General features: G+C 42.1%; 2 protein-coding genes across 3 annotated transcripts; one reads left to right on the top strand and one right to left on the bottom strand.

Annotated features, from left to right (window-relative positions):
• Positions 1 to 996: 996 nt before the first annotated feature.
• dctn4 (dynactin 4) lies at positions 997 to 11,527 on the bottom strand. 2 transcript variants are annotated; one of them, XM_027027332.2, is made up of 14 exons: positions 11,342 to 11,527; positions 10,597 to 10,667; positions 10,281 to 10,459; positions 9,745 to 9,788; positions 8,745 to 8,852; positions 8,171 to 8,191; positions 7,522 to 7,595; positions 6,940 to 7,052; positions 5,300 to 5,409; positions 5,104 to 5,177; positions 4,945 to 4,999; positions 4,665 to 4,772; positions 3,101 to 3,198; positions 997 to 1,901 (listed from the first exon to the last, which is right to left on the bottom strand). In XM_027027332.2, exons 1-14 carry the CDS (start codon positions 11,474 to 11,476, stop codon positions 1,685 to 1,687), a joined length of 1,407 nt encoding a protein of 468 aa, XP_026883133.2. In that variant the 5' UTR covers positions 11,477 to 11,527; the 3' UTR covers positions 997 to 1,684. The 2 variants fall into 2 exon arrangements, with proteins under 2 accessions (XP_026883133.2, XP_026883134.2); XM_027027333.2 differs by lacking the exon at positions 8,171 to 8,191.
• A 1,424-nt stretch (positions 11,528 to 12,951) lies between these two features.
• gpx3 (glutathione peroxidase 3) lies at positions 12,952 to 16,117 on the top strand. The gene is made up of 5 exons (XM_027027321.2): positions 12,952 to 13,112; positions 14,080 to 14,230; positions 14,457 to 14,574; positions 15,002 to 15,101; positions 15,375 to 16,117. The coding sequence occupies exons 1-5, from the start codon at positions 13,032 to 13,034 to the stop codon at positions 15,585 to 15,587; spliced, it is 663 nt and encodes a 220-aa protein (XP_026883122.1). The 5' UTR covers positions 12,952 to 13,031; the 3' UTR covers positions 15,588 to 16,117.
• The last annotated feature ends 61 nt before the right edge of the window (positions 16,118 to 16,178 follow it).

A 16,178-nucleotide genomic window follows, 5' to 3' on the forward strand; every position in this document is an offset into this window, starting at 1 on the left:
GGGAGTTGTTTCTGTAGGTCCAATCAGTGCAGACGGGAAAGATTGTGATTTTAGATCAGACCCAATCGTATCTCGGCATGGTTTTTGTTACTTGTACTCCTGAATGCACTCTACGCAAAGTCTGGGGTTTTGTGTTTAGTTCTCAGGAAAGATGTTTTTGAATCCCACCCCTCAGATCACAGCTCAGACAGGAAAGCACCCTGAAATTCCATAAACTGGCAACTTCAATAGACAAATCCTATTGTACTGTGTTGAGGATAAGGAGGTTAGAAAAGGTGTCTGGGGTGACCTTTAACCCTAGGTCCAAAGTCTGTGCCTTCAGAGAACATGCCTCTTAAGGAAGGCAAAAAAGCAGAGCATCTTTTACATTGTCTTTAACAACGACCTGCAGGATTCAAGCCTGTTTCCTCACTCTGCTCTCCCAAGTTACAAGACAGTACAGCAAAACAGATCTCTTTAGCAAAAGCTTCTTCTCTTTGGCAATGTTAGAAGGGCACCCACTTCATTTTGGTGCAATGCTGCCACCTACTGGCAGAGGCTGGAGATGACCAAGCATCACTGGCTGATAAAAGTGAAACCATCAAAGTGCAACTGCAGTACTGGGGCCCCACTGCCCTGGAGTGTCAAGGTTTATCTGTTATAGCACACCCAATACTGATCTCATTAAAGGGCTCATAGCAGATGAAGCAGAGAGAACTGTGTAAGGCAATTTTACACACTGGACCTAAAGTCATGTCAAGCAATATCCAAGCAATCTCCAGTTTCTATATAATTTCTAAACAAAAATATGTTCAGGTTATTTTAACAAAGTACTTCTATCAAGATTTTAATTATTTAAATGGTCACAGACTATATTTATGAAAGTGAGTGATGTTCATTCACATCAACTTGTTTGTAGTCATTGCTCTGATGACAATTCATGACAACATGCCAGTAATTAGACAGAAAGGTCCAAATAAGTATACTTGTATATAATAAATGAAACAACTTTCACAGTGATCCTTTATTCCTGGTTTTATTAGTGAACCACACTGAAGTTCTGCATTGATCTTTAATTGATCTCAACTTTAACACAATTACTGTTTCACCACTAGCTTTGTACAACAGGTTAGTATTCAGCTCCAAGGTAAAAGCAACAAATAGCTTACAGTACGTCTATCAAGAACATCACTGGAATAGGAGATCAGCACAGCGGCAGAGAGCATCTACTTTGACTTCATGTGGGTCTACGAGTGGGTGGCACTGTACAGAGTGTGGAGAAGCCTCAGCATGAGGGAGCCTTCCGGAGGTGTGGAAAAGCGAGCAGCATGCAGGAAAAGACTTGGGACAGGAGAACATGGACGGTGAGGACATGTAGGACACATCAGAGAAGCCTAACTGTGTGGGGAGTCTGAGTGTAGTGTGTGGAGATCTGCCAGCAGTTGCGAATGACTGATGGCATTTAGCACTTTAGGGAATTATTAGGTTCTATAAGAAATCAAGAGACTGTGATTAATAGAGGTCATTTTAATTCTACGCTCGGCTAATATGGGACAGGTGCTGAGTGGACCTGTTTTGGTCTGACTTTGCAGGCTAGCAGTGAGCCGAGGCTTATGTCTGCATGTATGCGCGCGCGTACTTGTGTGTGTATGTGTGTGTGTGTGTGTGTGTGTGTGTGTGTGTGTGTGTGTGTGTGTGTGTGTGTTCAGGCTACCAGTGGCCCAAGACTGATCTCCACATGGTGTGTGAGCCAGATGACCTCGCTGGGCGTGGCCCCACCCTCATCGCTGGGCCGGATGGGGGCGGCCAGGTTGCGGAAGTCGTGCCGCATCTTAATGGCAACAGTGACGTCACCCTCCTCGCGCTGGGGGACCACTTTGATGAAGAAGCCGATTTTATTGGACTTCCTGAAGGCAACAACGCTGCAGGGGGAGTGGCAGAGATTTAAACACACCCCCACACCCACCACTTATTGTTTCTCAACACTGGATACCAGATGTACAATGGTGCTCAAAGGGTTGGGAACCCTTTAGAATTTCTAGTTTCTATATTTCTGCATAAATCTGACTTTAAAACTTCAGATTGTCACACAAGTCCTAAAAGTAGATGAATAGAACCAAATCAAACAAATGAGACAAATATATTACTTATTTATTGAGGAAAATTAATATTACATATCTGTGAGTGACAAAAGTATGTGAACCTTTAGAATTAGCAGGTCATTTGAAGACGAAATTTGCATCAGGTTTTGTCAATCATCCAATAGGGTAACAATCAGGTATGAGTAGGCACTCTAGCCAAGTCTGATCACAGGTTTGTGGAAGTGTATCGTGGCACCTCAGAAGAGTTGTTGATGCTCATCAGGCTGGAAAAGGTTACAAAACCTTTTGTCTGGGTTTGCAGGCATGTGGTGGGACCAAGGCTTATGTCTTAAGGGTTTGGATTCCACCAATCCAGTCAGACAGATTGTGTATAAATGGAGGAAACTCAAGACCATCATAACAGTCCCCAGGAGTGGACGACCAACAAAGCTTACGCCAAGAGCAAGGCGTGTAATAGTCTCGCGAGATCACAACGAAACCCAAGGTAACGTCTAAGGAACCAAATGCCTTTTGCGTGTTAGCTGAGGTTAATGTTCACAAGTCCATCATCAGGAGAAGACTGAACAACAATGGTTGCCGCTCTGCAGTTTGCTAAAGATCACACAGAACAATGTTTTGTGGATGGATGAGGACAAAACAGATCTTTTTGGTTTAAATGTTTAGTTGCAGTTATTGCTGCAAAAGGGGGTCATACCAGATACTGAAAGCAAAGGTTCACATACTTTTACCACTCAGATATGTAATATTGGATCATTTTCATTAATAAATAAACAGTCCATTTTTGTCTCATTTGCTTGATTTACTACTACTTTCAGGACTTGTGTGACAATCTGAAAAAGTTTTAAGTCAAATTTATACAGAAATATAGATATTTCCAAGTTCACAAACTTTCAAGCACCACTGTAGGCTTCTTCGATAAACCTCGATCACAAAGGCAGAGGCATGCATGCATGCTAAAATGGTGTGGTATTTGAGTGTTGGGTCTTGTTCCCGTGTGGTATTTGAGTAGTGCTTCTTACTCGGGGTCATCCTGGAAGTCCTGTGGCTCAGCCAGCTCATCATATTCTGCAGCTGCATCCTTCCCTGCTAGGACCAGTTCCTTCGCTGGCACCATAACCTGTGCGCACGAGCGTGCACCCCCCCCCCCCCACACACACACATACATACACACACACACACACACTACTGTTAACCAACGCACCATGTTTAGCACCACTACCATTTTGCTCACTTCTACCCAGGAACACACAAACACAATCAGCAAACCATGTTCACCATCACTGCACTCGTTACTGATAGGCCTGTTCAGCACTGCTATGTCATTCTCTTTCTCTCTCTCACACACACACACACACACACACACACACACACACACACACACACACACACACACACTTGATATGGACATTAGCAGCAACTAAAGTAAGAATTTCTTGACTACAACTGGGCAAATGTCTCAGAACAAATGTGCTGTCGGGCCAGAGCACGCAATGCAGGCTCTCCTGTAGCTGAAGGCCGTCTGGTGCAGACTGGGCGCCAGGCCCTGAGGCCCAGGTTCTGCTTTCCTGAGAGAACCCTGCTGCTCTGGACTGGGAGGGACTCTTGGGTCGGACGGCCCCAAAGCGCACCTCTTCTGCAGTTATCTTTTCCCAGATTCTCATCCAACGATCTCCTGTGCAGGAGATTCGAGGCTCTGTACAGTGTTTTTTCTCCACTCGAGTCTGGCTCCAGGGCATGATTGGCTGTTCCCGCAGGAGTAGGCACAGCGGCAGGAAAACGGCTTCCTTTGGGTCATGAGCGTTCTACCCCACACACCGAGCTAAGGGAGCAAACGTCGTCTCTCTGCTTTTTCTGCTCAGTGTCACCTGCCAGAGGGCACCACTCTAATGGTAACTCTGGTAGTAGTTTCTTGCCCACTTTCCATGAGTTAAGCTCTTGGAGGTAGTTGCTTATAACCATTCCCCACTCTCAGCGGAGATTAAAAGGCAGTCAAGCTTTTTTCTGCATCAACCTCCAAATTATGGAACAGCTTACCTAGTTTTAAAAGATTGTCACCCATGGTAGACATTATTAAACCAAGCCTTAAAAAAATACTTATTTTCCCTGAGTCTTCAGCTGCCTAGAAGCATTTCCAATAGGTGTGAAATCTGACCTATACTAAATTCACTATCTACCAGCTCTCTTACAGGCAAGCAGACACATTGTTTAATTTTTGTTCCTATGGTATGGTACATTTTATACAGTCACAACAGACAATTCTCAGATTTTGCAGGAGGAAAGTTTTGCCCTCTGATATTTACGTTATGGCATTAGGATAATTATGATGTATTCACTTTCTCTTTTCTCCTCTACATAGCTTAATTTTTTGGGGGTGCTCATCTTTCGGCCCCTCCTGAAGTCAACGGTAATGAAAATTAGACTTTGCTGGCTAGTGTTTATACCTCGTGTGGTGGCTGAGTCTTCTACACTTTCACATGCAGCCTAACTTGACCTGCTATAACCCTACTAAAGCTTTAGTACCCATAATTCCATTGCTTTCAGCAGGCTCAGCAGCCGTGCCAGTAAAGGAGAACGTGCCGTCACCTTGGCCGTGCTGTTGACGTCATCGTGGTCTGCCTCCTCGCAGGTGAACAGGCTGACGTGGGTGATGCTCTCCACTGGGTTGGTCAGGGTTAGTAGCACCTGAGACTCCTGCCAAGCAAACAGTGGGAGAGAAAAACACATGCGCACACCATTAGTGGTGCAAGAATGATTGTTAAGCCTCATCACGACATGGTGCGCATGTCAATCCAGCACGGCATTCACGTCAACCGACCGCCGTAACATAATTCTAGTCATGGTGCTGGTCAGGACGAGCGCTTGCCTTCATGTGACGGAGGTTTGGAATGGACATGATTCTCACTTCAGGGATGTAGCTCCTGCCAAGCCAAATGTCATCATTACTGACTGCAGGCACAAATCACTGTTTGTGCAAAACATGAAAACCAGCAGGACCGCAACGAGACAAAGGGGATTTACTCACACTGCAACCAGCTGGATTTTGAACTTGATTGACGTCGGGTTGAACTCCGGCTTGCTCAGATTGTGCTCACATTTCTGACAAAGAGGACATGCAGCTGTTATAAGGCGCATTGAATTTATTTCCTTCTATTCATAAGCATATGTGCAAGTGTGTTTGTGAGGAGTGTGTGCAAGAGAAAGCATGTGTGTGTACAGACCCTGCAACGCAATGAGCGTTTCATTAGCAAGTGCTTGTGTTTGGGATGCAGCTGAGAGGCTCCCGCAGGTTGGAAATCTGGCAGGAGCAGCCTCTGGCGAAGTGTCGTCACTACACACGCACACACACGCACACACACGCACACGCACACGAGTAAGACTGAGTCTAGTCTGTACAATCTGAAACTTATAAATGTTAATTTCAGTTGTATTTCTATATTTTGTGGCATACCAAGACCACCCAGAAGTGCTTAGTGGTTCAGATTAAACTGACTGGTTCAGATTACCATGTAGGTAAGCCCTAGTGACATTTAACCACCCCGTCATGTGCTTTAGGAGGTGGGATTCAGCAGCCACTGTAATGAACTCGAAGCAGAGATGGCAAAATGTCAGTTTTTCGAATGCTACCCTATATTGAAACCTATCTGATATTTTTCCAGTAAAAACCACTGGGGAACTGTGTTGTTTCAGTTGTTTTGTGTGTGATATATTACATATGCTATTTTATAGATGTCATGCAATACAAAAATACAAATACAGATACAAAAATAACTAAAACGATAAGGTTTTGTTTAAAAGACTAAAGCATTTAATTTAATCTCTCGCTTACTGAATACTGTACTCACTCCTACCCTCCCTTCTTCTCTCCCACATTCAGACTAGCTGTCTCTACTTAGTACGGCTTCCTCACTCCCTCATGCAATACGGAAATTTACACTATAGTTCACCATTCTTCTTACTGAATGCAACTAATTCCACATCAACTTTATAATAACCTAAAAATGGTTCTTGTGAGTTTCTTGTAAATCGCTGTTCTACCCGCTACACACTAAACACACTTCAGGCACTGACTGAGTAGACATAGAGAGACTGCCAGTTCCACAAGTCTCTCTTCACTCGACCTCTGCTTAAAACCAACAGAAATTTGCCCTGATAATGTTTGCAAGGTTATTCATTATAGACAAAAAAAAGATTTACGCATAGTAAGTTGAAGTTAACTTATTCAAAATACTATCTACTTTAAAACTCTGCAGACTAACAAAAACAGCGTTTTTTTTCTATTTTTATGCAGTTTGAATATACTAAATCTAGAGAGTAATTTAACTTCATGAATTTAAAGAAGGCAAGAACTTAAGTCTGGTGGTTATTTCTCCTCTCTGCCTCCATTTCTGTCAGGTATTTGCTGTCTTTTCTCTTTTCCTTTACCTCGCAGTCAAATTGGAAACATCATCATTTGTTTTTTTAAAGAAGTGTAATGAACAAATCCCCGTTGGGCGTAGTGAACAGTGCTACAACAGTGCTATTTAGTCTCGTTTCAATGCTTTCACTAGATTGGAAGAAAACGCTACAGTTAAACTCTACAGTGATGTATGAGCTCTGCTCAAACTAGCCCAGCTGTTATCTTGTGACCTGCTAAAACTAACCAAGCTTTTGTCATGTGCTGCTGTGCTGTTTCCAGGCTTGATCTGTAACGGTATCAGACTGGATCCATTAAAGATGTCTTCACGGATATACAATCAGCATTTTTGCTGCATCGGACTGCTTTCCTGTTAGAGATGGCACTGATCTGATCCAAAATAATCGATGCCATCTCTAACAGGAAAGCTAGCCCCAAACTTGTTTGAGTATGGACAGCACCAACCTTCAGGGAGGCTGATCGGTCGGGTGTAGTAGTCTTCAGGTAGGGGCTCCACCTCATCCATGGCCTGTGCGGGGTCAATACTGACCTCCTTCTGCTCTTCTCCTTCCTTCAGACTACAACACCACACACAAAGACATACCCATGGACGGAAACGCACACAAACACACACGGATACACACACAAGCTTTTAGACTGCCCGATCACGACAGGATCCGTCAAACGTGAGAGATGTGAGTAAGTAAAGTGCGGATGAGTTTAGATCTCCCAGCACAAGGTTTAAGCCACAGCTAGGCCTCAGTGTCAGGATGTATGGTGCAATACACCTGTTTCTAATGGCTGACACAGGCAACACATCAAGATGTGCAAGACCAGGATGTAGGGTGAAGATATACAGTAACAAATGTTCCTCTGTATTAACAAGAACTATCATTTCAAGAACGACCAGTCCTGAAAGCCTGCCACCAAATTTTGTACAGGACATGCTGTCAAGTAAAAATATTTCCAATTACTAAATGATGTAATGTTTTTAAGGCCCAGGTCTCTGCTGCACAATAACACACCCATGACAAAACATATACTCACGATAAGCCATAGAGGGCGCTGATAGGCGCACCGGTTCTCTGCCGCTGGAGCCGGGTGCCCAGGCCATACTTCTCCTTCCACACAGAACCACAAACCATGTCATGCCAAACTAATCCATCGCAGTTCCAATCTCACTCAATCAATAAATGGACAGTGTGACCAAAGATAATCTGGCTAAGAACATATGAAAGCTGACAGCTAGTAACAGCATTTCTGTAATGGTTATATAATAGCTTTCAATAGTAATGATGTCAACCTTCTTAAGCTTGTATATTGAGAACTGTTATTGTTTTACCTCAGTTATTAGGCATAATCAGCAATGCTACACTGAATACAGCTACCTGCTCTAAAAGCAACAGAAAATAAGATAAGAAGCAATACTTAAATGCCTCCTGCCTTGTCATACAAAGAGCTCCTTTCAACATCACCCTCAAAACACAAAGCACCTAAATGTGCTTGTTAACAGTATGAAGGCTCATGTGATCGGCCAAGCCAATACGCAGCAGCTTGAGAGTGCTGAACTGAATGGAGGACAGAATGCCCTGAAGACTACATCCCATACTCCACAGAGAGAGAGAGAGAGAGAGTCAGTGTGTTAAACACAGACACACAGCATCACTGTCAGAGCTGGCGAATAATTCCCACTCACCACCACATGAATAGTGTGTTGCTGGTAGAGGGTGGGGGTGAGAGATGAACCAAAATATCAGCGTGCACAAGCAAAGGAACAAGAGAAAGAGAAAGCAGCAAGTGAAACAATCAGTAAGCAGCAGTTAAAGGCATACAGCAACACAGGACCTGCCCAGGTAATTAAGACAAAGGCGCTGTCACTAAATCAGGTGCACAGATCAATACAGGGTTAGAAATGAACCCACACAGTAGTTACAAGTGTTAATTAGAAAAAAAGATGAATGCTTAAGAGTCTCACATTAATTTACATTATGTTAATTTCACATCCTTAATAATAATAATAATAAATTGCAAAGCTGTGTAAAATTCAGAAGAGCTGTTTTAATGTTTTAGCATGTTAGCATGTGGGATTGTCATTAGTTTGCAAAACAAAAGATTGCAATGAAACTACAATACAAGCTTTTAACGAGCTCCTATAGGCTTAAAACCGACAGTGAAATTTTAGCTCTGTAGGAGTTAATTAAAAACAGGCGATTTTAACTTTTGCATTTTCTGGACAATGGGTGTGCTGGTGTTTTTGTGTGGGTGTGTACCGAGAAGGCCTGAGGCATGAAAGGACGTCTCCTGGCTAGTTTCTTCCTGTCTCTCTCCAGCTTCTCCCTCTGGGCCAGTTGCTGATAATACTCAATCAGCTTATTGATCTAGGCACCCAAAGGACAGAGCAAAACAGTGAGCATTTCAGGTTAGGACATAAGCCCATATATAAATACTTACTTCTTCATGTCTATACATTCTACAATAGGAATGTGAAAATATCATTTTTGCATCTTGTTGTTGTTATTATTTTGTTATTATTACTGAAGTCTGCTTGAGATTCATCCTGGTAACAAGCAGCTTTGTAGCTGCAGGGTTCTAGCCTTTCTTTCCCCCTTTCTCAAGTTTCTGCATGAACGGTTAAATATGTGTATTGACACTTATGCACCTTGTAACTCGATTGTTTATCCAGTAAGGCCTAATGAATAATGCACTTTTATGTATTGAGGTACTAATGAGTACTAATGAGATAAAGAGTTCTTTGTTTTCAATGGAAATGATTAGGGCTACTGTAAAAATTCAGGTCCTATCTATTACGTCCTTGAAAATCAGATAGAAACCAAGGTCTCCCAGACTTGTCATTTTAACAAATAATCTACAAAGCAATTTGCACTCTTTGCTGTCTGCTTTCTCCCCACTATGCATCAGAAATTAAGATCCACCACAGGAATTACACTGCTAATGATAAACAGATATAAAAGGTACAAGATACAATGACAAGTACAGCAAAGAGTAACACACTTTTTCACACTTTCCCAATTCTGGTACCATCATGATGCCACAGCTATCTGTGGTCTAAAAGCCAGGAGATAGCTCTCCCAATGCTGCATCCCAATGGGGGAAAGGGTCGGGGTCAGGATTAGTCTTCACTCATGGAGTAGTAGCAGAGGCTTTGACTCAGAGCACGAGCAGAGGTGGGAGGAGGCCAGTCTGAAACCTCCTGCCCCCCCCCCTCGTACCAGAGGAGTGCCTTCGTGGTGGCCAGGGTCTTGCACTTACCCTCTGAGTGTGAGGATTCTCTGGTTCCTGCCATCCTCCGCTGGCTATAGTACAGAAATGAAAAACAGAATTTCAGTATTTCTAACTCCTTTTACCCATCCCATAATGATTGCAGGATGCATGAATGCAATTGGTTTTCAAAGCCATGCCCCAGAACACACATGAAATAAATTTGCCAGTGTATGTATTTTGCAAATAAGTTGCATATTAGCTCATATTAAAAGAAGTGCATCAGCTATTTAAAAACTAATCTTTAATGTAGACAATTTCTTGGTTACAATGAATAAACCTTTGTACTCATTGGTAGTATGACAGTCTTTGCTTGCTCACACGCTATAATCTTTTACTGCTAACAGCAAAACAAGTACTTTTCAATATTTCTACCCTATTTATAACTTTAGGAAATATATAATTTTGCTTCATTAAAGTTAGCATGTTTAAATACTCAAATAGCAACAGATAAAAGATACAAAACCTAATGTGATGAGAGCATCTCCTTCCACTTTCTCAAGGCTGTCTGGGAGAAAAGGCCTTACCAACAGACTTGTCAGCCATGCCCACGTCTCGTGAAGTCCAGCGGCAGAACCCACATGCCAAGTAATAGGCCTTCTTCATGGTAGTCTTGGTCGGATCGTCGGGAAGCGGGGCAGGGATGTTGGTGGCACGTGTGGATAGGGTATGCATGCAACATGGGCAGTCAAAGCAGTTGGCACACCTATGAACATCGGCATCAAACAGCTGTCAGCGATGGCTTGACTACCGTGTATAAAGAAGAGACAAGCTGTCATTGCTGAGTTCTGAAGGCAGCAAAACGTTTTTAAAATTCTGAACCCATGAAAAATGAAAGTTTACCTGTTCTTTTTGAGCTTTGCCTCGGCTGAGGGCATGTTCTCTAAACAGCTGGGACAATAGTGCGAATCCACCTGCATAGACACAAAACAATCGATCTGAAGACATTGCCACTCGACAATTAGCTAACCTAGATAGACAGGATAACTCTCGTCTAAGTTAATTGAAACAGCAACTTGGAAACAAGAGCTAAGTGAAAAATTCGATAAATCAGGCTCTATTTCAAATATTTGTTGACCCTAACTTAGCAAGACATCACAAGCTGAGCTAGCTAACTGGCAAACTCAGTAGCTATCTTTTCGCCGGGTGTGGTGATGCTGGTCAACATCACAAGCTCGTTTTTGAACAATCAAAAATAGCTTGTTCACAAGCGAACATGTTTATTTAGATTATATTTTCGTCAAGTAATACGAATCGTTTTCTGTCGAAAACAAAAGTTTACGGGAATCATTTTCGAAAACAAACCAAATGTTACTTGAACGTTAGCTAGATAGCTAACTATGTAGCCATCATAGGCAATAAGACAATAAGAGGCCAAGTTACAACGGACAAATGTCAAGGCCAATCGGATAGCGAATTTCCTACATATTGTGAGAGTGACACATAAAGAAACCAATACAATAACAGGACAGTTCAAATGTAGGCGGGCCAAAGCTGACTTTGGCCGCTAGCTTTCAAATTAGCACGAGCCATAACAACCTCGTAAAGGCATCATTGTCGATCTGAAAACCTCAATCACAATACTTACTTCATGTGACACGCACTCCAGAGAACGTAATTCACTACAATATCGGCAAAAATACAATTGAGAAAGAGGAGCACGAATTTTCTTTTCACCACGAACAAGATAAACCACCCGCTCTGGCTGCAGAAGAGACGCCATCTCTGAATGAGGCCTTGTCGCCAAACAGCGATCACGTCCCGTTCTGTTGTCTTTCCCGCAGTCCAGATCCTATAGCGCCTCCTACTGGTTCGTGTCCTAAAAAAAGGTATTCAGTGTGCTTGCACAGTTACGTGGCATGTTTCGGCCGCGCAAAATACAACATAAATATCGTTCAAATATAACGTTATTACAACATATTGTGTATAGGGTACAGCATTTCTAGTCTCAGTCACACGTGCAGTGTCAGGAACCACATAAGCGAGTCTATCGTACTCCGAGCCGTGGCTCTTTGAGTATGTTTGGGGTAAAACGGAAAATGGTGTACATTTTTTAATGTTATTTATTTACCCAACTATAATCAGGAGTTTATTAAAGAAAAATAAAAAAGTGGCGTAGACTGTTTTATGTGCATTATCACAACCAGTTTACATTTGTTAGTTCAGTCCCGATAAAGCCGGTGTATGTGTGTGTGCGTGTGTATGTGAGTGACTGCGAGAGAGAGAGAGAGAGAGAGAGAGAGAGAGAGTATGAGAGCAATCCTACTTTAATACATTCAGTGAAGAATTATTATACTTGGCAAGCTTTTTATCAAGAACAATTTTATTAACACTTTTAATGGTAATGTATTAATGTACTTATATGTTTGTTTTTTGGAAAGAACACATCGTATGATGACTTAAGATCAGTCAGTGTAGTGGAATGATTTGTTCCATAAACATACGACGAGAACAGACTCAAGGTGTTGAAAGACGATAAAACAGGCTGAGCTCGCTAATGTCTCTTCTTTGGCAACACAAACCTTTTAAGCATTATTATTATTATTATTATTATTATTATTATTATTATTATTATTATTAATGCGTTATGCATGGTGGGGTTTAATTCATTCTCGCTCTAGCTAGCAAACGCACGCACGCACGACCCCTGAGGTACTATTGCTTATTGCTAATGTGTCACCGAAGAGACGTTGAAAGAATTGGCTAAGGTACCTTATATTTCCTAAATATATGCAACGTTTTAAATGCTATTTTAGCTCATTGTATTTGGCATGTCGGTTTACTGAAAGACTAGACCAGGAGTGCCCAAAGTCCAGTCCTGAATATCCATCACCTTGCGGAGTTAGGCCCAACCCTAGTCTTGCACACCTGTATCAGATAGCTCTATTAAGATGCTACCGAATTACTCAATTATCTTGATTAATTGAGTTAGATTAACTCTGCAAGACTTTAGATCTCCGGACTCGAACTTGAGCACATTTGGATTTGGCTCTCGTTGTTATTATTAATTTAATTTCAAATTAACCTAGAAATAATTGTTGGCATATTTTATATCAGGGAAAACAGACATTCAAAACCTTAGTAAACGTGAGTGAAACTGCTGAAATAACACTCATTAAGTGGATAAGGTTGGAAACATCAATCATGTTAGTTCCAAGACTACAAAAAGTGCGTCACGAGCTCCTGTGGTTTTTTTAGGAAGCGGGGAGTCGTATGAGTACAAAAGGACACATCATCTGGATGATTTAGAGACGCGGGCTAGAGCGAGTGTTCTCCCAATGGAGACTCAGAAGCAACTCTGGGTCTCTTTTCTGATCCTTGTGGGTTTTCTACAAGTTAATGGAGGATCCAATATGCAGGTATGGAAATGTCTAGGATAAACTGATGTTCAGAGTATTCTAATGAATGTTTAGTTAGCCACACTGAGTATAACTAATGGAATAGGTGTTGGAAATGGAGTGCTGATAGAGAAATATAATCGAAAACTAAATCTTATATAGCGAGTTAAGGGTTAAAATGGTTTTTTTAATACTACGTTGATTTCACGTTACAAAGCTTTTTCTCTTCGCCTTAGAATTATCATCTGACGACAGATGTACAATTTTGCGCGCATGATAACGGTGCAGCGACTGGTGCGCCACTGTACGTTGGCACAGTAGCTGTCTGAAAAAAAGGACTGCGTGACTAGAACGGGAACATACTATCAGTTTTCATGCCAACTATGTCCAGATAACGCAAACCTGCTCGAAGCCTCTTCGATTTTCGTACGTCTCTTACGTAAGAGGTGTTCTAACAAACATTTAAACGAGCATTTCTTGGCACTCCCCACCAATATGAACAGTTGACTTTATTTTTCAATAAGTCTTGTCTTTGTGAAATATAGGCTACCAGCCACCGCTGACCAGTTATTAGATATTTGTACCAATAATTGTTATCCAGAGGTGCATCTGTCCTTGCTCGGCTGGGACTGCTTGAGAATATTGACCAAAGGTTAGCCTATCGCAACGTTTGGATACGCCCTTTTATATTTATCTTGGATAAGGGTCATATGTGACTGGATTAATAAAACTCATTTTAACTGGAACATAATACTACAGTCGTCATTTGGTGTGTTTACGTCTGCCTCAAAGGATCTAGTTCATGAGATGTATACATTTAGAGCTTCAAAATATGAAATATTGTTCACTACTGGTTCCTACACCCAGAGGTGTGGAGGTAGTGAAGCTGCATAGAAAATAATGGGTCAGGGATGAAGTTTGTTGCTCTTAACTTATTTTATTATTATTATTTTTAATCCTGTTGGTGGAATGTCATGTTCTCTTACAGAGGTGTGATTACAATGTGAATGGCTCCATATTCGAATATGGGGCGAATGCTTTAAATAAGAGCCTGTACATTCCTCTGCATCAGTATGCTGGGAAGTACATCCTCATCGTAAATGTGGCCACTTTCTGAGGACTCACCTTCCAGTATGTGGGTAAGTGCAACTAGGAATGTCTTTCAAAAACCACAAGAGCCTCAACAAGAATGTCAGGCCTGTTTCCATGCCGATATTTAAGATAGATAAAATGTTCTGTAAGTGTTTGATCTTGAGACTCCCTTTGTGGGGTGGTTATAGTAATAGAAAAATGACCAAACTGAAAAGCACAAGACCTAGTCTTTTCCCACATGTCCATCTGATGCTGTCCTCATGTCCCTTTCAGAACTGAATGCACTTCATGATGAACTGAAAGACTTGGGATTCACCATTCTCGGATTTCCTTGCAACCAATTCGGGCTTCAAGAGCCAGGGAACAACCATGAAATCTTGCCAACTCTAAAGTGAGTAGCTTTAAACGTAAGTTGGCGTGAAGGGACAATTCATGACTCCCAACTGAAATGCCCTGCACCATCAGTCAGTTAGCAGTCTTTAATCACAAAAGGCAGGTCACTGACAGGAAGGTCATTTTAACAGCCATGTGTCATTGCAGAAGCTGGTCATCTCACTCACTCCATCCTGTCTAAGCCCTGTTGAGTTCTTCACTCATCACGTCATGGTTAGATGACATTCCAGGTTATCTTGCAGCTAATGCTGTTCTTAGCATAAGGAGATGCTTAGTTTAATTACATTCTGATGTTGCTTTAGGTTCAACTGGGCTGTGCTGACCAACATGGCATTCTAAGGGCCAGATTTTCAGGGCTAGGAGTAGTCTGTTTACCAAGACACACCTTTTAACACTTCAGCAAGGCATTTGTCTGACTTTTACAGGTACGTGAGACCAGGCAATGGGTTTGTTCCAAACTTCCAGCTCTTCGAAAGAGGTGATGTGAATGGGTTAAACGAGCAAAAGCTTTTCACCTTCCTGAAGGTAAAAGGAAACCTGAAAACCGAGTCTTAACCGCATTCAATTTCACATGACTCATGTCCTTTAATAACCATTTCAGTGAAAAGCCATTAGAGCACAACTATGGATGTCCATTCACACAGGAATTTAACTCGTCCATTAGTGTGGGTTAGAAGTTAATTCTTTGTGTTAAGATGTAGAATCATGGCTTTACTGTACCTGAAACCAAAGCTGTCAGATCAAATACAAGTTAAATTAAGATGGGATTAACATAATCCTTCTCTTGACCCCTTTAAGAGTGCCTGCCCACCTGTGGGTGACAGCTTTGGAAACCCCAGCAAGAGACTGTTCTGGGAGCCCTTGAAGATCAATGACATCAAGTGGAACTTTGAAAAGTTTCTGGTGGCTCCGGATGGGAAGCCTGTGATGAGGTGGTTTCCCAGGGTGAATGTTTCTGAAGTCCGAGCTGACATCTTAAAACACCTCCGTCAGCAGTATTCCAAACACTAATCGACTCCTGAATTGTGATTGTTTTTTACAATGGCTCCATAGAAGTCCTACCCTATCAAAGTAGTTGATGTCAGTTTAAGGGAAATTGTATTTAAATATAAACCAAGTGTTCTAGATCAGTATTCTTTACTACTGGTGCTGGAGGCCCACAGAATGGAGCAGTTCACTTTCTTCCCTAATCCCACCTGATTTTATAAAGGGCTCGAGAATGATCTAACTGTCTTAAGTTTGTAGGGAAAATGCTAAACTGCACAGTGCAGTGGCTCTCCAGCATTGGCACGTGACTGATGCTGCTTCATGCAGAATGTTCATGGAGCAGGGTGCACTGGTGGATCTGGAGACTGGTGTTTCATGAAGGTGAGGTTTTAAAGCAGACCCTCTGCAAAACCTGACTGGAGGCTGGGTGACCCAGAGCGGTCTTTTAGTGCATTCAGGCTGCTCTGAGTCTCTGGCACACCCACTCTCCTGAGACATCTGCCAGCCCTGCTCAAGTCTGTGTGGGTGTCTGATCAATAAAGCATTCAGCATAAGCTGCTGGGTTCTGTCCTCTTTTTTGCCTTCTCTGAAAATGTCTTCATCATGGAGGGACCT

Source organism: Electrophorus electricus, chromosome 2 (assembly GCF_013358815.1).
Source record: "Electrophorus electricus isolate fEleEle1 chromosome 2, fEleEle1.pri, whole genome shotgun sequence".
Classification (NCBI taxonomy): domain Eukaryota; kingdom Metazoa; phylum Chordata; class Actinopteri; order Gymnotiformes; family Gymnotidae; genus Electrophorus; species Electrophorus electricus.

Excerpts from the sequence above, each read along its gene's own strand:
- dctn4 (XM_027027332.2), bottom strand. The coding sequence starts at position 11,476 with ATGGCGTCTCTTCTGCAGCCAGAGCGGGTGGTTTATCTTGTTCGTGGT. Across the intron at positions 8,192-8,744 it reads TCATGCCTCAGGCCTTCTCG|CAACACACTATTCATGTGGT; the intron begins GTACACACCCAC and ends ACCCTCTACCAG. Across the intron at positions 1,902-3,100 it reads GACTTCCAGGATGACCCCGA|CGTTGTTGCCTTCAGGAAGT; the intron begins GTAAGAAGCACT and ends CTCCCCCTGCAG.